Raw genomic sequence first — 19132 nt, forward strand, 5'->3', positions numbered from 1 at the left:
TATTTGGTGCAACAGTGAACATAATAGATTTAACATTGGGGTTATGAAATCTCATTTTACAACATTGCGTGAATTTAGGTTTATTGTACAAAATCAAATAGAAATGGTAGAGCTGTTTGGGCTAATACTCACAGGGAGCACCACAAGTGGTCAAACGTGCCTCCTTCTTCATTCCCTGAGGTCTGGGACATTTTGGAGGTTGGGTAGTCTGGCGAAGGGCAAATCACTCTGTGAAACACACAAATGAATATTTGTACATATTGTACACATTAGGACTTCCTATTACATTGCATGCACGCATGCACACAAACACGCACGCACGCACGCACACACACACACACACACACACACACACACACACACACACACACACACACACACACACACACACACACACACACACACACACACACACACACACACGCACACACGCACACACACGCGATGGATCCAATGTACGGTGTCAGGGGGCCTGGGCATGCCCAGACCAGCCAACTCATCAGTGAGAGGAGGCTCAGCATCACAACCTCCTCCAAAATGATTCACACCCTTACAAGGTGCTCTGACATCAGTTACTAAAGCAACCAATTGTTTTTAACTATATAGGACTATATTTCATGTATGTATGCATGTATGTATGTACGTTTTATTATTATTATTATTATTATTATTATTATGTACGTTTTATTATTATTATTATTATTATCATGTACGTTTTATTATTATTATGTCAGCAAGAAACATCTATCTATTCAGCATCACTGTTAACATTGTTCAAGCGTTCAAAACTTTGATTAGAGATAAGCGAGCGATGTGTCCTATTTTATGCATAACAAAAATCGACATTTTTAAAACAACAAAAAATAATTTCAATCAATCGGATGAAAGAACTAACAGTTGCAGATAGCGTCTCTCGGCCTTGGGTCACATAAGAAGTACTGAGAAAGTGCGTGTTTTTTTTTAATTAATTCGGAAATTTTTATTTTGCATGTCTAAAAGTCTGGACTAAAATATTAGTAATAATAGTAATAACAATTTATACTAATAGTCTGGAGTTCATTTATTTCCCTGCACGCTAACTTCTGTTACCAACAAATTGCGCAACTTTGCAGCATAATGGCAGATATAGGCGATGTCAAATTGTCTCAACTCCCGGGTTACAGCCCCCATGGCAACTTACACTTACCTAATACACAATCACACACTGCTTCCCATGAGTCAGTATGGGGGAAAAGTATGCACTCCCAAATGAAAAGAAATTAATTATAGGCTACATCTGTATTCAATTCTCTGTAACCCCTTGTGAACGATTTTATTTCAATTGACAAAGGTGGTTTTTGAATCATTAATATACACTCTGGCAAAATTACGCAACGACGGCACAATAAAATCTGGTCAGGGATTATTAACCTGATGCATTTGAAGAATCCCGTCAGGTAACATGATAATAAACCTTTTATATTGGCGATTATTATGGTACTGTCAAATGTTGAAAGAAGCAAAAAGTATCTTGTTGATTATAACAAAACACCCCGCAGCCAAAAATAGGACAGCAAATTCTTTAGCTGAGACTTTTGTATCGATACAATTATTTTTTTAGAGCACCTCTGACATTTGCTGTGAACTGAAAAAAAAACCGATTAAAGGAGAGTTTGGCATTATGCTAATATTACAGGCAAACAAAAATAAATAAAATGGCCTACCTGATGCGTGTTATTATCCCAATCCAATGCGAATTGTCTTGTGTGCAGAGTCTGTTTATTGTTGAACATAACCAGAGACTCAGCCTCCATATAAAGCACAATAACGAAAACAACGAGGAAAAACAAACGACCAAACTCTAACTTTGATAAGAATAGCCTACAGCAGGGGATTGACTTTTCGGAGAAAGAAAATGAAGAGAATGATAAGGACAGGGAAGCTGATTTGCATGGTGCTCTGGGAATTGTGAGCTTTTCTAAACGACTTCGGCAGAGGTAAAGGAAGAAGGGAGGCGGTAGGCAGCGCGTTTTGGGCGCTCACAAGCGGGAAACCTTCCCCATCTTCGCAGGTGGATGCCTGTTGGCTCTTTTTCATGATAGGCTGACCAGTGTTATATGAAAAAAAAATAATGTTTCACGGTAAGGAAAACGGGAACATTTATTGATGCAATTAGGCGGTGTAAAAGCAATTAAAATAGACCAAATACATTTTTTACATAGGTATCTTGCATACCTAAAAGCAGCACTCGAACAAACCTAAAAGAAGTCTTGCAGTTTACATGGGTAGATGCGTCAGCGCATTCATAACAGGTAGGCCTAATATCTTTAAGCAGAAAAGAAACAGAAGAACCAGAAACTACATTTCCCATAATGCACAAATAAACACAGCGATGCGCTGATTGGTCAGCACTTCTGTGTCTTCACTTACGCATACAAACAAACCAGTTCTTGTGATTATTTCAGCGTGCTAACGATTATCAGACGAAGCTAACTTTTCTAAACTGCATAATAGGCCGGACTGTCTCCTGTACCAGCGATTATGTTCCGACCTTGGTTTTGAAAATAACACAGGTTAGCACACTACATTCGGTGACGCGTGTTTAGCTAGCGTGGAAGTTGTCTGACCGTTAGCGACATGTTGATTTGTTTACCGTTAATCTGCGAATGTCTTCTCAAATACCGTGGGCAAATAAACAAAAGATCAAATTAAGTTATGGTTTAAATTAGTTTCGTTTCTCACATTGATAACTATTATTTTTTGGGGGCGAGTCAGTTAGAAACCTGAAGCTTTTTGCTGATTATATATTTTTTTAAACTGAGGTAATGTGGTTGACCTCTTTCAACGATAGACCCATACGCGGATTGTTTCGGTGTTATGGTTCTCATGTTTAGTGTATACTTTCAAAGCCGTATCTAGTTCTTAGTTTTTGGGCGTATGTCCCCATCTCGTGTAGAATTTTGGAATTACCCTCAGCAGGCGAGAACGCTTGAATCAAACTGATGTTGGTGTCATAACTAGAATTTCTTTTCTAGAAATCCTCGACATGAATTTCTCAGAAGTCTTCAAGCAATCCAACCAACTTTGTAAAGTTTCTCCAGATGGGAAATACTTAGTAAGTTTTAATGTGTTACATTCACCATCAGTGGGACTGAGATTCTCTTAATAGTCTTGTTTTTTTAAATGAATTTTACAGGCTACCTGCGTGCAGTACAGATTGGTGGTACGGGACGTGAGCACACTGCAGATCCTGAACCTCTACACCTGCCTGGACCAGATATCTCACATGGAATGGTCATCTGACTCTCAGTTCATCTTGTGTGCTATGTACAAGAGAGGACTGGTGCAGGTAGGCTGTGAGAAGATGCCGGTGAATCTCCCAACAGTTACTGGTGCCAGTATTCGAACTCTGTTTAGACAGGAAAGCGAATGTCTCATTTCTGTTGCTGGTGCGTTTATTTTGCTTCTATCAGCTGTAATGTATTTCCAAGACAGTTTTGGTCCTGATTTCTAACAATGAAATGAAATTATGTATTTTGTTGTAATTGCATGGCTTGTATCTTACCTCTGAAGGGGGATCCATTGCCAGTCTTTCATGTTTTCAAGTAGTTTGTGGAACTGAAGTTAAGGAAGATTCACTCTGTGTGTGAAGGGTCTCATTACTAGTGATGGTTATCCTGCTGTCCTGCTCCCCGTCTTTCTCTTCAGGTGTGGTCGTTGGAACAGCCCGACTGGCACTGTAAAATTGACGAGGGCTCGATTGGACTGGTCGCTTCTCGCTGGAGTCCAGATGGACGTCACATTCTCAACACCACCGAATTCCATGTAAGTGCCAAGTTGGTGCGTGCCAGCGGGCATGCATTCTTGCGCATGCAGTGTTATGCATATGCTTGTCTGATTTCCACTGTTGCTGGCCTACTAGGAAGGGGGGTGGACTCAAAAATAGCCAGACACCAGAGCCTTAACACCCCCCCTCACCTGCTGCATGTGTTCAGCTTGATTTCAGACCACAGCTACTGTTAGCATCCTGTCACATTGCTCTTATTGCCTCTGGAAATTTTTTTGGGCATCATGTAGGTCTGGTGTAATCCGAATGTTGTCTTATGGTTGCCTCTAGGTAGGTATCATCAGGGAGGAAGAAATTAGAATGACCAAAAATTGCTTGCATGGGTTGGTCTATTAGTGAGCTTTAGTGCCTTAAGATTTAGCAAAGGCATTTAAGAGTATTTAGTTTGAGAAAGAGTGATTAGAAAATAAACTCAGGGCCTTAGTAAATGTTGGTGTTTTTCATGAAGAAATACAAGCTTCCCAGTTTCCACATGAATTTGTTTTATGCTGTGATATTGACACAGGGGCTCGCAAATTTGTTGTACACCAAGTGCTATCTAAAAAAATACTTGGCTTTCCCAGTACCACCAGATTGACCTACTTTAAAATACTGAAGTGTAGTAAGGCTAAACTTTGATAAAAAATAAAACCATTAATTATAAGATGCTATAACATTAGGCAGCTTGAATATTAGCACTATGCCCAACTTAAAAATGTATTCATTTATTTTTCTAGCACAAACATTGAATGAAAATGATAAAAACGAACTTCTTAAAGTTTACAGTCAACTGTTTAAAAACTTTACTGTTCTTTTCGATTAGATTCAAATGTTTTGAACTTTAAAGTTATACAACTGAACTGGAGACCGGGGCTTGATGTCTTACTTTTTTACACTTTTTCACATTTCTTGGAATCAATGATGTACAAACCAAATAAATAATGTAAATATAATATAAAAAGACCAAATTACTTCTGTTCTTTTTTACATGAGAGTGAGCACCGTAGTCAGCCGAATACAACATTCCTCACTAGTCTGACAAATGGCAATTCTGGCATAGGTAAGCCAGCCGATTTGCCAGGGGGTCATTTATCATTGACTCATTCTTTGCAACCCCAAAATGATATGTTGCCCCAAATTACCATGCTTTCAAATCCTCACTCTGATATATAGGACAAGCTACCTGAATCTCTTCTCGAACAAGTTCATATCTATCACTGCTAGGATTTTTTTATTTTATCCGAAAGATGCTTGTACGTATATTAACATTTTTTACTTTGGTTTGTGCAAAGTGGTCGATTGCTGCTCATCTCAGCTCCCAATGTGCTATCCTCTCCTGAGACAGGACATGACCCCTGATCACATAAAGGAAGATATGTGCCTTCCTGGTTTTAGTTTCGGTCTCCAGTGGAGAAGATAATTACAACGTGACAACTAACCCATGTGAAAATAAGCCACAATCTACCCTACTTGGCCAGTGAGTCTTCCGAGTACCACTAGAGTGAGCCCGCAGACCATCAGTGGTACAGGTACCACATTTTAGGAATCGCTGTCAAACTGCCAAGGTCTATTGAATAATTCCAGAAACAGTTAATTTGCCTTGAAAATATTATCAGGTCAAGCTCCAACTAAGTTTGCTAACCAACAACGAAGGTGTCAAAAATGATTTTCATTCCAACCTGCAACTCCTGACGGCTGTTTGGTATTTCACTCCATAGTCGTCACATGGTGTGCGAGTGATGAGAGCTTACATACGTATACTGGAGCTGCGACCCTCGCCCTTCGTGGCATACGAAGTTGAGCCTGACTCCGGGAATCACTTGACAGGTGTCATGGGGCCAATACACAACTGACTGGAGGGCCAACGAATGCAGGCGGTGCATGTGTCTGTGGCAAGCAGGTCTGCTTTGTGTCTGTCTGGATCTTCCAGGTGTAAAATAAAAAGATGGACATTACAAAAAAAAAAACGCTGTAGCCATCAGCAATAATGTATACTACGTGGAAACTCATCTCATGCCACATTACATTTTGTAAGATTTTGCTTTGTAAGCATTGCATACAGTGTAGATAGGAATGTTCCTCTGAAAATTCTATACTAAGGTCTGATGGATACCGTACTTTCCCAAATAGAAAGACAGTATTCCATCATAATATTTCTCACCATCTGCACAGATGTTTGTTTACTCAAGTCCCTCAATAAGAAACAGACTTGATTGACTATTTACAGAGCATCATTTTGTCGCTCAAGTTGGAAATGAATTTAACGGAGCCAAAGTCGCACTTACTATACTGTCTTGACAACGGGCCGACTGAACTTACCTTCACCCCTGAGCAAAGTTTCATTAAGGCTGTGCCAGACGGGTGTTTGTGTCAGGCTTGAGTTTCAGCGCCACTCATAAACAGCCTGCTATAATAACTTGTTTAGGGACAGCTGCTTGTGGTGTGAATCGTGCCTCTGTATGCGTTTGTCTGTCTGACTATGTGACGGTAAAGCTGCTTAGCCATGCGTGTGTTTTAGTCAAGTGTCGTTTCATTATTGCACTTATATCGGCAATTCTTTTGGTAAAATATGACTGACTAAAGACTGAACCGGGACTTTCTGCATTACTGTATTTTTTCTTTTTTTTTTAAATATGCTATCCTGAAATGCCTTATGGTTTAATTTGAATCCTATCAAAAATAAAACTTGTGTTTCTTAAGACTGCCACACAACAACTGTATCTTACGAGTTGCTTTTTCAGTGTATCTCGAGTGTTAGCTCATAACTGCCTCTGAGGTGAGATAGCTTAAAGCCGCTCAGTTCAACCAAGCCCAAAACTTTGTTGGAAGAGGCAAAGCAATACCAGCTTTCAGAGGTCTGATTGTACCTACCTTGAAAACACCTGCATTCTAAACATTTATTAATCTCTTGTAAAATGATCATCAGCCATCCCCACGGGTCCACCTTCACCCGCTGCGTGTTGCTCCACTGCAGCCTTTGACATCATTAAGCTCACTCAACTCATGTTATTGCTTTTAGATTGGCGTGGTCGGATCAGCGTTCTTAGTACGGCCGGAGCCACGCGAGCATCTAACCTGTCACCAATGCCGCTGGGCTAAAATGCTGACATGAGCACGATGACAAGAGCTCACGCATACCTTGTGAATGTTGGCTGGAAGAGGCTCCAGTTCCTTGATAGAATCATGAGTCTGTAACAAGAGAAATGGGCTATATCGGTTTGAGACTGCTTTCTATGTGGAATGCTTACGCTCTAATCCTCTGCTGACAGATGAGAATATATTGCAGCAAATACACTTGCCTGTTCTCAATCATTTGTCCAGGCGCAAATCGCTTACATGCTTAATTTCATGTCGCTGCTATTAAGTTTGCAGTCATCTTAAATTATTCTTTCTGCACATGAGTTATCGCACTGTGGCTATATTGGGATGTTGCCATACATCCCAATTGTTGACAGTTACATATAATTCTTTTCGATTTGAGGTAATTGCTTTTACATACATCTCTAATGTTGGATGTGGAGGAGTCAAATGTGTTTTTGTTTTGAGCAATATTGGTATTGGATGTCATGATGGGATGTTAAGGATGTGTGCACTGGGGTGTTATTGGAAGACCTGCACAGCTGGATGTCTTCAACAAACAGGGTGGACATTTTAGGCCACATCGGTGACAGACGCTGGCTCAGTTCAAATGTCCATTTAAACACTGTGATGAAAGCTGCAAACATTCCCAAATGCTAAATGAATGACTGGTTTCTATGTACGGACTGTCCAAGCACCAAGCTTACATTATCTTTACCATGTACATTTTCGAAGGTTTGGCTCAGAAGTTTTTGTCGAGGATGTTTTCGTGCTCTTATTTCATGTTCATATTTCTGTAAGTGATAAACACATTTATGAGGCACACTTGAATTTTTAAAGTTCATCATAGGTCTGGAAATGACGTCAAATGACCTTTTGTATATGTAGAAATGACTTTTACTAGACGTGATGAGCCACCCTTGTTACTTTTCTTCTGCCTTGACAGCTGAGAATCACCGTGTGGTCTCTGTGCACCAAAGCAGTGTCTTACATCAAGAATCCCAAAGCTTGTCAGAAGGGTGAGTATGGCACTCATTTTTGTTGTAATGAGTGTCTATTACCACAAGCACCCGAGGACGGGATCAGCAGCATGCTCACGAATCACATGCTGTTCTTTACCTTGCAGCAACTCGCGGGCTATGTATAAAAAGTCCACCTCTCCCTGCAGACAGCTGTGCCCCTCTCAGTAAATGGGACATGCTTTTCATAACAGGCCTGTCAACAGCCTGGGTAAAAATTATGGCCCGTTACCATCTCTGTTCGTGCCTTTGCATGACCTAAGCATCCCCTCAGCTGCCATAAATAATAAGTCCCGGATACTTCACTCTTAAGTGTCCTAACACCCGATAGGAAGTCACCGTTTAATTTTTCACAAAGTCAAATCACATTTATTCGGATTAGCATTTTGTTTCACTCCGAGTGATTGTTTTGCGCCGTTCATTTTTACCCGCAGGTATTGATTTCAGCAGAGATGGCTGTTACATGGCCTTTGCGGAACGTCGTGACTGCAAAGATTACGTTTGTGTGTTTGTGTGCGATGATTGGCACTTGCTCAGGGTAAGTAGAAAACGTAACTTCGGCTTTTGCTCCATTTACAAATTTTATCCGAACGGTACTATAACTTTATAGCCTTGAGTCAAATAGGATTTACATTCTAGTTTGGTTAGTATTGGAAGTTAGCACCTTTCTTGGTTCTTATTGCCACCTTGGTTAGTTCAAGTGTAAATATATGACGATGATTTTTTTACAGCATTTTGAGACTGAGACGCAGGACCTTGTGGGGTTAGAGTGGTCTCCCAATGGCTGCGTTCTGGCTGTTTGGGACAGTTGTCTGGAGGTAAGGTCCTCAGGGTCGGTGCGTGCTTGCTCTATTGCCAGGCTCATGCTAATAATGTGACAGTCTCGGGGAATAATTTTAAAAATGGAGCAAAGGATTTCGGATTTTTCTCATAGCCTGAAATTTAAATTTGATATTAGTGACACGTGCTTTCATGTAAAACGTGAACGCCACTATTCATGGGAGAAAGGGACCAAGCCCTGCCTGAAAAGCGAAAGTCTGCGAGTAATGGACTATGCACGCAACACTCCCGCGTTGGGTGTAAGGTGGCGTGTTAACTTCCGATCAGCATGTAAAAGCATAGTGACAAGATGTTAAAACTCAAAACTGAATTGACGCTGAACATAACGGCATATCGCAGTATTGGTTATCGCCTGGTTTTTGAAAAGTGCAAACTTGTGATGCCATTTCAATCTTAAACACTACCAGCGTGAACTAATAAAAACTATTACAGAACCCTGAATTATTTCTTAGCCAAATGGCATCTCAGTAGGCTAACTTGTAATGTATTGACAGCTGCAATTGTCATTCTTGCTGACTTTTCCATCCAAAATGCTTAATGCGTTATCGTGCATAACGTCCAGTGATGCCTGCTTAAAGGTTTGTAATTGCCTATAGATGACACTAGATGGTGGCAAAGCACTTTTCTTACAAATATATGGGCGTTCTCTGTACTATCTTGTTTTTACACTGTACTGTATGTCTTTATTTCCCCACTTTGTTTTTGTAAATGGTCTAATTCACAGAAGGGAAGGATTTGTAAATGTCAAACTCACCTTTCCAATCCTGTTGTGAGCACAACGCCTCATGGGCATGTTCTCTTGGCAGTACAAAGTGTTGCTGTATTCTCTGGATGGCCGCTTGCTGTTCACCTACAGCGCCTACGAGTGGTCGTTGGGTGTCAAGAGTGTGGCCTGGAGCCCCAGCAGTCAGTTCCTGGCCATTGGCAGCTATGACGAAAAAGTATGAACACACATTTAGAAAGTCACACCTTGTATAGAAGTGTCTTCATGTTTATTTCTACCAAATGTCCAAATAGTATTGATAGTGACTGTAAACACATTACAGGTACGCATTCTTAACCACATCACATGGAAGAAGATTGCACAGTTTGAACACCCAGCAGTCATCACCACCACTAAAGTTGCAAGTATTTTCTGTCATTGCTGTTATAGCATTAGGCCAAAGAGCTTTATTATAACCAAAGCTACTTGTTCTGTTGCCAGGTTGTGTATAAGGAGGTGGAGAAAAGGTCAGGCGCTGGCAATGAAGAACTCTCTCTACACAACCTAACAATGGACTCGACCCTCTTTGGCAATCAAAGCAAATGTATGTCAGTATTTGCCTGTTATAGAACAACAACCAATTAAATACGTTGTATTTTACTCATTTGGCTACAGCAACTCTGTGGTCAAGTGAAACCCATTCTTCTGTAATCATCAACTTTCTTGATGTCCCCTCCAGATGAGATTCTCCCATCTCCAGTTCAAATGCCTGTGGTCAGACCAGACCCAGACAGACCAAACCCCAAGATTGGTGTCTCTACTTTGGCCTTCAGCTCAGACAGTCGCTACTTAGCCACCAAAAATGGTCAGGCATCACGTTCCCCTTATGTATTTGATTACCAGGGCTACGCATTCTGCAACCCAGCTTTCAACATGTGCACTCTTGATCGCAGATAACATGGCCAGTGTTATCTGGGTGTGGGACATGCAGAAGATGAGCCTTGAGGCTGTGCTTGAGCAGATGTCGGCTGTGCGCTGTTTCCAGTGGGACCCAAGACGCCCGCGGCTGGCGATATGCACCGGCAACACAAACATTTATCTGTGGACCCCAACAGGATGCGTTTCTGTTCAAGTTCCCAGTGACGACGGTAAAATGATTGGTGATTATAAAGTACAAAGAATCCCAGTGTCACTGTCAAGTAAATACATTTCCTCAAACTTACTTTGGTGTCTGTGTCCTGCCAGGTGGTTTCCAGGTCCACTCGTTGATGTGGCACTGCCATGGGGATCCTCTCATCCTGCTTGGGAAGGACCAGCTGTGTTTGTGCTACATCAACACTGGCAATGAGGACAAGTGATGCAAGCAGGCACAGAACTGAAATTCAGTTCCAGCATGTGTTAACATAAAATCTAGTCCAATGAACGGATGGGGAAGAACTCAGCACTCTGCTCCACAAGCGCAATATACTTGAAGTTTGTTATACTGAATGTTTTGGAAAACTTGACATTCCTCTTTTGGATAAATAAAAACAAAAACACAGTTTTATATACACATGTAAATATATTATAGTTCTGACAAAGCTTTCACTTTCTGAACATTTGTACTTTGTCATGACATTATTTTGAATAAAAATTGAAAAATAATTTCATGGTGTTTCATTGCAGTTAATTTTAAAACAAGAGGTGGCTGGACAGCTGGCTTCTCTGGCATAATACTGTAAAGGGGCCTTAGAAAACACTAACATACACACCCTATTAGGTACAAGTTGTTATGTGGAATCACAGGACCTGATGGAGAGCTTACGACATAATGGTTTCTTTGGACGAATAAAATACATCATTTTCAAGAAAGAGCAAAAAAAAAAAAAAAAAAGGCTTTCTGTGCATTTTGTATTTTAAGCATGAAGAGATGTTAAAGTCAAGTTAAAGGCACGCAACTCCAACAAGGCTTAACTCTCAAGAAAGCTTCATCTAGGCCCGGAATTCCATCTGAACCCAAAGAAACTTTGTGATAAGCTCCGTCACAAAAGATTTCAACACCATGTACTGCAGAGATGGACAACTTAAATGATGGAGGGGCTGCAATTTTTCATTAGCACTACTGGGGGAAGACACTTACCTAACCAGACAAAATTGCCATACATGGACAAAAAATGTGCTGGCCCTCTTGTAGCTATAATCTGCATACAGTTGCAGAAAACTTTGAGACTACTTTGTTTGCTTCAATTTCTTGTCCATTTTGAAATACCTCCCATTCCTGAGCTACAGAGATTTGAAAGCGATACGCGTCTATCATATCATGTGCAATCACATTTGAATAGTGCACAACTTCCCTTTGGCCAAGATGGAGTATGATAAAAACAAAACAGTCTGTGTTTGCTCTAACACTGCTCTCACAATACTCTTATAGCTCCCATTTGTAGGCAAATTTGCCAAAAAAAGAGAGAAAGGTCACATAAGATCATTTATTAAGGTCACCTACAATTTGTTTTTATTGTGAAGAATATTCTCTCATTTTCCACAGTAAACAAGTTGAATTGTTAAGAAAGACAGAGCGCATCATGATCAATTCCCCTATTAGCAAGGCTTATTCCACTTAATCATGTGACTGGATATACAATAGTTTCCATTCCAAGAATCCGCTCAGGAGTCTCATGATGACTGCAGGCACACAGCCATTACATCTTTGGCACTGAACGCCACTTTTAACAGTTAATGCTCAAATAAGTAGCAAAAGATTGCAACACACCCAGTTTAGGACAAAAAAGGAATATAAGAAAAAGGCAGAAGCAAACACCGTCGTATTTCTCATCAACTTTTTGTCACATACCCAATACAGTCAAAGGGCCCATGCAAGTATGGTAGCTCTTGAAAGGACTGGGGCGCTAAAACCAAATGAGGAGACAGTTCATGCAAGTCTTCAACTGGCCGACTATTTGTCTGCTACAAACAACCTGCGAAGGCTCATTTTGTACGATCTCCGAGCTGCGCACACAACACAAACAAGGGTGCCGCCCCGTTTGGAGAAACTGTCTCTAAAAACCAATCTTGCCACGGGTCATTGAATAGCCCAACTTAGCCTCATTGTTGATAAAGGACATAATGCCCAGGTAGGTCTCAATGAGGAGGGGTCTCTCCAGGATCAGGACTCCGTTGGCCCGACCAGGGATAGGGTTCTCCTTATGGGCTCTCTTCACCGCCTGTACAAGCTGGGTCTGAAAGTTGTCCAGCTGTACATACGAGCAGAAATAAATACACAATGAAAAAAAAGATCTTTACAGTAAACCCTGTCATTCGCTGTGAATCGCTAACAAAAAGAAGTAGACTACGACTTTTATTATCAACCAGGACAGAGCTACGTGGTTCTAACGAGTCTAGACTACCAGCCCCAAAGTTTGGGGGAAAAGAAGCGTGTCCAATTAAACCTAGTCTGAAGGGATTACCTGGCAGAGGGAGGCCACCTTCTCATCTGCGTGGGACATGGGGTGCTCTGTGAAGGTGGCGTAGGGCATATCTGTGGACCACGGGTTCCAGCGGTTTAAGAAGGAGGCCCGGGGACGCTTGTCCCACTGGACACGAACCCCAACACCATCTCTCCTGTAAAAACAATGTCCTGTAAATACTGAGGGGGGTCATAGTAACATCTTGTTACTGTTATTGCCCACGTCATTCTGGAAGGCATTCAGAAGATTCCAGTTGCTTCACAATCTACACATGACATATAAAAATAATAAACTACTTTTATGGAGCACATTAGTATTCTTATAGATTTGTGACAGTATGTTAAAAATCACTTTTATGACAATTATGCTATTAGCCTACTGAAATGTTAACCTCTGTACTAGCCGTCGTGCCCCAGTTACCGGGTCTACTTCAGACACATAAATGCTTCCTTCAAATAGATGTGCCCTTTTTCCCCCAGGCAAAAACACTGTTGCTATGAGTTCCTTGCACTGTTTTTCTGATTTTGTTGTTGATTTATTTCCATGCTTTTATCAAGTGTTACAGCAGACCGAGCCAAGCCTGCCTTTGGCGCCTTGTGTCTTGACATTTCTCTGCATTTCTCCATGACAATTTGTACAATTTGTTTCAAACGTCTCTTAAACTTAATAGAAATTGTAATACAAAGCTTCATATTGAAATTACCAAACAATTACTGTATGTGGCAATGGAGGCAAATCATTTAGAATCGTAATGCTGGTAATCATAAAGTTTGATCAAGGGTCAAATGAGACATGCATACTTGTTCAGGGATTTGGGCGGGAACTCAAACTCGCCCACTGAGATGGTGTCGACGGCGTTGAGCGAGATTCTGATGACCTGCTGACACAGCAAATTGATGAAGTCGTACTTGCACACCAGCAAGGACCTGCACATGCGAAGGAAAACCAACTTTTGGTTAAAGGGAACATAATATAGAAAATTGACTCTTTAAATAGTGTAACTGCCCACTCATTAAGTGTGAACTAAAACAACAAAATTAATCTTATGCCTGCTTGTGAAACACAGGAGTTAATGCACATACAACTAACAAACAATAACCATTGAGTTTCTCAGATGACCACAAAACAAAAGAACCTCTTTGATGCAGCTTATATCAAGAGCAAAACGTAAAGCAAGTTGCAGCGTTGGCACATATTAGTATTAGCTAACTGTGTGTAAAAATAAAAAGGTGGATCTTTTTTTTGAACGATGACATGAAAGCACATCGATGTGTGCTTTTTGTCTTACCTGTCCGTAATGAGGACAAGTCTCTCCTTCTCATTATTCCAGTGGTCAATCCTGCACAGATGATTGGCATCTTACTTTGACATGATAACTCACTATTCGATAGCAGCAACACACTTGCGCTCCTTACTCATTCAAGCCAGTTAACGCATTTTTGAGAACATTTATTGTGGAGACCTCAAAAGCCAAAATCAAAACTCGGCTCTCTCGTCAAAACATTTCTTTCTGCCAGACGTCTGTGAAAAGTGTGCTCAGTCACTCAAGCATTTCATTTATTATATATCATTATAGTATTTTACTTGGAAATGTTTGACACCAGCTTCCAGTAGAAATAACACATGAAAGAAAGAGTTTCAGAGCTACTTAAGATGAGCGCATGGTTCAAGATAAGAATGAGACTTACTGAGCCAGAAGCCAGACACTCAGCACTTCTCCATCCTCAGAGGGAAGCGCCACAGTCCGGATGTCGCTGACCGCCTGCTCGATGGTACCTGGCTGGCATCAGCATGAAACAGATGATGAGTCAGCCTCCTCACAATTATCATCATCATCATCATCATCATCATCACCACCACCACCACCACCACCACCACCACCACCACCACCACCACCACACCCACACTTAGCCACATATTTGTACTGTACTCTTACTTCGGACTGCCATTGTCAGTCAGTCATTCCATCATCATATAACACTCTCTTTACATGACGAATGCAAGCGTAGGAAATGGACGTCGTACCCGGAACACAAAATAGTCCTTGACTTTGGCTTGAATGGTGGGGTTGTGCACGTGAAAAGGCGTCAACGTTTGCAGTGGCCCGCAGCAGGCTGCAGTGGCTCCATGTCCCAGGCTCCGCCCGGCCTCCGGCGGCGTGAAAGCGACCTCCACTCCTTCCTCGGCCTCGGCCGGATGGAGAACCGCGGCTCCCGGACTCTCGGGCTCCACCGTGTCGTTCAGCTGAAGCATGGCGGAAGGGAAATTCCTCGACGGAAAAGCAAAATGTTATTTGGTGGAAGCACACTTGCCCATTGCGCACCAGTAATGTTTTGATTGTGGAAGTGCTTGCTTCACTTCCGCCTCTGAGCGTCCTCTTAAAGGGACAGTCGCCAGTTAACTGCGCCGCGTGGCCTCATCTGGTCACACTGCAAGGAAAACAGACAGTACGATTATATTTTTATGAAACCATTAATATTAGAGTAATTTCTGGTTTGTTAACCCCTAACCCTGTAACCTCCTAACCCTTAACCCGAACGTCCAACCCCAAATTCCAACCCTGACCCAAACCCCAACCAACCCCTTAACCTTAACCCCCTAACCCTAGTTTGGAACCATCCTACTAAACACTAACCAATAGGTTGTTATATATTAAGTTTTTATCAAATGTAAATTTATAAGCAACATTCCAATTTTTTGGACTGATTCAAACCACTCTAACTTTAATGTGGTGAGCTCATGCCAACTTTTTTGTCACAACTCCCAAATTAAAACCTATTATTCAGATTTTCCTTACTTTCAGCTCGACTTTTCACATTTGAACAGAATCAAACTATTCCACTTTTAAACTTAAACTGTTCAGATTCCACATGGAATTTTATTTCACATCTTTCCATAACATTAAGTATCATTACCATTCCTCATCATTCCACATGATTCCCTATTGCTCAATAGCTTTTAATATCATTTCCTACATAATGTTTCAAATTTTTTTCATCCCGCATTTGCTAACTGTGGTGCAATTTCTCTAAAATTGCATTCTTGGGTTGTGTCTTAATGTTCCTATTTGTAATAGTCACATGATTCTTATAAGCAAGTAAATATGCTTAACTTAATGTTGATGTTACAAATGAATATGGTGTCATCATGGGGGTAATGAGTCTGTCAGCAAAGTCTTAGCTGTGTCAAAGTTGATGCCTCAAGATCCCCTTTTGGAGGCATGAAAAAAAATAACGATTGTTTTTTTCAACAATGTTGTGCATATGCTCGTTGTTTATATCCTAATACTAAAGATGGTCCAAGATATGATGGGGAGCAAAAAACAGCAAAATGCTTGAAACAACACTCTTCTTGTTCCCTACCTGGAAAAAACATGAAGAGGTGAAAATTCCATTTAAAAAGCACACCGGTTTTATTGCATATCAATTTCATGTATAAATTCTTCATAACATTGGAAAGATTACATTTGGTATACATTGCTATTCTACAGAATTAACATCAGTCATGTCTTTTCAATGAAATTTTTCTAAAGTACATCTTCAATAATCACAAGCATCAAAAGAATTGCAATTTCAGAATTGTTCAATATTATTCTACAATCCTTTATTGTTTTTTTTTTTTCCTGTTATGTCTTCTCCCACAAGTCTTCTTTTATTTCTTTAAGAGCCACTTGCCCCACCCAACGTGTAAGGCAGTCAAGAACTTGAAGTCAAACCTACTAAACCTAAACCACATTTACAATAAGTGCATCTACGGATTTTTTTTTTTTTTAATCTTTTTTTGATTTGATACACAATTCACAAATGGACATAATTATGACCGCTAAACACGTCATGCACAATATCATATTTTTTTGTTGTTGTCAGTTTTCAATAAACATAACATAGGCGATATACAACTCAGATCCAAACGAACAAGCACCATCCATTTAAGCCCATATTTTTCCATTATTTTTTTTTCTTCCTTCGGACAAATGCACCATATTTTCCATCTTTAAAATACTGTACAGTCAATAAGAAACAATATCTATTTTTTTGTCTCCTGTAACAGTGAGCGGGGGAGGGGGACAGCAACCGCGTTCCAATATCTTGACGACCATCTGCCAGAATAATTTCTGAAGTGGGAAAAATGGAATGCTTCAATGCCTTCAAAGCCTTTACACAGCGCATTCTTACTACAGTAGTCCATGACTTGACATGAATCACGACATAGAAACGACCCACATCTTTACATCTTATAAAGGTAAATAAATGAAGAGATTTATCAAACAAGAGACTTGTATCTTCAGAAAAATGAGATGATGCAGCAGTCCTCGTGTAGCCAAAGAAAAGTACAGTGTTCCTTCTGTCCTGTCGCCGAGACCTAAGCCTGATCAGGGTATGGCTTGGACCCATGTGGTTTCATTAAGTGCTAGCTTGAAAAATACATCAGGCCGAGTTTGAGGATGACGAGAAACGCCTCCCGTGATGTCTATCTACAGCTATCTACAGTCCAAAAGAAGTCATGTCCTCCTGCTAATTTATGGAATGAGTTTGACGCCAGGAGAAGAACAGGAGAGCATCCGATAGGGCCACCATTGATTAAAAGAAACATTTTATTCATGAACGACCGACTAGCGGAATTGTGATGCCAGTAAATGTATTTTAGATACTTCTTCTGGTTTCATGAGTCTCATTCCCCAATAAGGTCGGACAAATGGTCCAGGCCTTTTGGGCTACATTACAATTACATGTTCTTATCAAATCCTGACAGATTCTATTTGTCTTATAAAGGTTGGTAATATCTTTTTGTGATACTAACGGCAAAGGCTCCCCCCACAATAATACTTAATACGGGTGAAATGGAACTGAAGCAAGAGGCAAACTAAACACGGAAGGACATTACAGTGCCACTAAAACTACAACTATCTTCCACTATAAATAATAACATTTCATGGATCGTTTCCTTTATGGCACACCAAAACTGGAGATTCTCAATCTCTCACCGGTGTTTATTCCTTCAGCAACCAAAGGAAAAAAAGAAGACAGAGGACTTTTCCTTACTCTCGCACCCACCACCTCATACAGAATGAGTGAACAAGCAAAAAATAAATACTACATACACACATGCTTCTGAAATCAAATATATTGGAGCAAGTGGAAATGAAATGATTGTCAGAGAACAAAATATTTTCTATGGGTTATTTGGCACGTGTCACCATCGCTATGAACAACTAGGTTATTTTGTACACCATGTGACATTATTATACAATTTTGGTCCTTCTCTAAAATAATTATATTAATAATTTAGCACGAAGGTGCCTACAACAAAAGAATACTGCGGTAACTAAGAGGAAAGTAAGCAAACAACATTTAAGAGTGACATGAAATGATGTGTGACTGAACGATTGCCAGCATGATCAAGCTGGTAAATCCACTAAAATCAATTTACTGTGCACATTAAAATCAGTCTGTGTGTATTTATCGTTCATTTCCACACTCCCGTTGATTCTGCAGTCGGTGACACGCAATCCGCGTGGAGTTTCATCTGGAGTCAAATGTCACTTGGTGAGAAACAGCACCCCCTTGTGGCCAAGTAGTTTTAACGCTGCAGTGCGATTTTTTTCCTTCTTTTTCTTCTTCCAGGCATCACACACAGAGCTTTTAGTGACACGAGTCATTTAAGTGTCTACAGAGTGTCACGTCAGCTCTCTGCTGTCGCCAGGGGAGACTGAGCGCACTTAGGGGGATGATCGGCAAAGTTTCAATGCTGTCGAGAAGCATTCATCATGTATGTCCTTCACATCAACAGGAGCTTAGCAGTGCTTTCTTACAGTCTACCGCCTCTTTCTCACAAACACACACACACACACACACACACACACACACACACACACACACACACACACACACACACACACACACACACACACACACACACACACACACTGAATTCTCCGTTCTTCATGACGACTTGTGTCCACTCCACTTGTGTCTCTAATCAAACTACTGTTCCTGCCACCTTCTACCACACCAACCTCCTCTCCATTTCTCTCTCTTGTCTAGATGTGGTTGAGCGGGTGGAAGCTGCTCGTCTCAGACGATCCGCCTCCCATGCCCAGCCAAGCATCCAGGGAGTTCTGGGAGGGCGTGTGCAAAGGGTTGTTGTCGGACAGAGACAGCATCATTGCATAAGCCTGCAGAAGACCACACGGATGAACTGATTTTTGATTTATTCCTTTGACACAGCTTTCACTATCAACATA

General features: G+C 40.9%; 3 protein-coding genes and 1 long non-coding RNA gene across 14 annotated transcripts in view; 2 read left to right on the plus strand and 2 right to left on the minus strand.

Annotated features, from left to right (window-relative positions):
- Positions 1-2391: 2391 nt before the first annotated feature.
- wrap73 (WD repeat containing, antisense to TP73) lies at positions 2392-11094 on the plus strand. Its single transcript, XM_037242441.1, has 13 exons — positions 2392-2552; positions 3015-3094; positions 3176-3328; positions 3688-3804; positions 7830-7902; positions 8337-8440; positions 8634-8720; positions 9549-9683; positions 9789-9866; positions 9947-10049; positions 10185-10310; positions 10399-10593; positions 10691-11094. The coding sequence occupies exons 2-13, from the start codon at positions 3026-3028 to the stop codon at positions 10801-10803; spliced, it is 1353 nt and encodes a 450-aa protein (XP_037098336.1). The 5' UTR covers positions 2392-2552; positions 3015-3025; the 3' UTR covers positions 10804-11094.
- Positions 11095-11111: 17 nt separating this feature from the next.
- LOC119116787 lies at positions 11112-11645 on the plus strand. The gene is made up of 2 exons (XR_005096365.1): positions 11112-11362; positions 11476-11645. It is a non-coding gene; the product is annotated as an uncharacterized LOC119116787 (long non-coding RNA).
- Positions 11646-11896: 251 nt separating this feature from the next.
- Positions 11897-15259, minus strand: tprg1l (tumor protein p63 regulated 1-like). Of its 2 annotated transcripts, none has more exons than XM_037242444.1 (6): positions 14914-15259; positions 14577-14668; positions 14177-14227; positions 13689-13814; positions 12907-13042; positions 11897-12675 (listed from the first exon to the last, which is right to left on the minus strand). In XM_037242444.1, exons 1-6 carry the CDS (start codon positions 15139-15141, stop codon positions 12481-12483), a joined length of 828 nt encoding a protein of 275 aa, XP_037098339.1. In that variant the 5' UTR covers positions 15142-15259; the 3' UTR covers positions 11897-12480. The 2 variants fall into 2 exon arrangements, with proteins under 2 accessions (XP_037098339.1, XP_037098338.1); XM_037242443.1 differs by having other exon boundaries at positions 12889-13042; positions 14914-15257.
- Positions 15260-16643: 1384 nt separating this feature from the next.
- Positions 16644-19132, minus strand: part of prdm16 (PR domain containing 16) — a 150753-nt gene continuing 148264 nt past the window's right edge. For 9 of the 10 annotated variants that reach the window (XM_037242411.1, XM_037242381.1, XM_037242351.1 and 6 more), the window contains one exon: positions 16644-19063. In XM_037242411.1, coding sequence (XP_037098306.1) covers positions 18929-19063 — 135 coding nt within the window. In that variant the 3' untranslated portion in view covers positions 16644-18928. The remainder of the gene's footprint in view (positions 19064-19132) is intronic. The other variant, XM_037242391.1, reaches the window with a different exon arrangement.

This window comes from Syngnathus acus, chromosome 2, assembly GCF_901709675.1.
Source record: "Syngnathus acus chromosome 2, fSynAcu1.2, whole genome shotgun sequence".
Classification (NCBI taxonomy): domain Eukaryota; kingdom Metazoa; phylum Chordata; class Actinopteri; order Syngnathiformes; family Syngnathidae; genus Syngnathus; species Syngnathus acus.

Excerpts from the sequence above, each read along its gene's own strand:
- tprg1l (XM_037242443.1), bottom strand. The coding sequence starts at position 15,141 with ATGCTTCAGCTGAACGACACGGTGGAGCCCGAGAGTCCGGGAGCCGCG. Across the intron at positions 14,669-14,913 it reads AGGACTATTTTGTGTTCCGG|CCAGGTACCATCGAGCAGGC; the intron begins GTACGACGTCCA and ends TGCTGATGCCAG. Across the intron at positions 14,228-14,576 it reads AGTGTCTGGCTTCTGGCTCA|GATTGACCACTGGAATAATG; the intron begins GTAAGTCTCATT and ends TCATCTGTGCAG.
- wrap73 (XM_037242441.1), top strand. The coding sequence starts at position 3,026 with ATGAATTTCTCAGAAGTCTTCAAGCAATCCAACCAACTTTGTAAAGTT. Across the intron at positions 3,329-3,687 it reads ACAAGAGAGGACTGGTGCAG|GTGTGGTCGTTGGAACAGCC; the intron begins GTAGGCTGTGAG and ends CTTTCTCTTCAG. Across the intron at positions 7,903-8,336 it reads TCCCAAAGCTTGTCAGAAGG|GTATTGATTTCAGCAGAGAT; the intron begins GTGAGTATGGCA and ends TTTTACCCGCAG.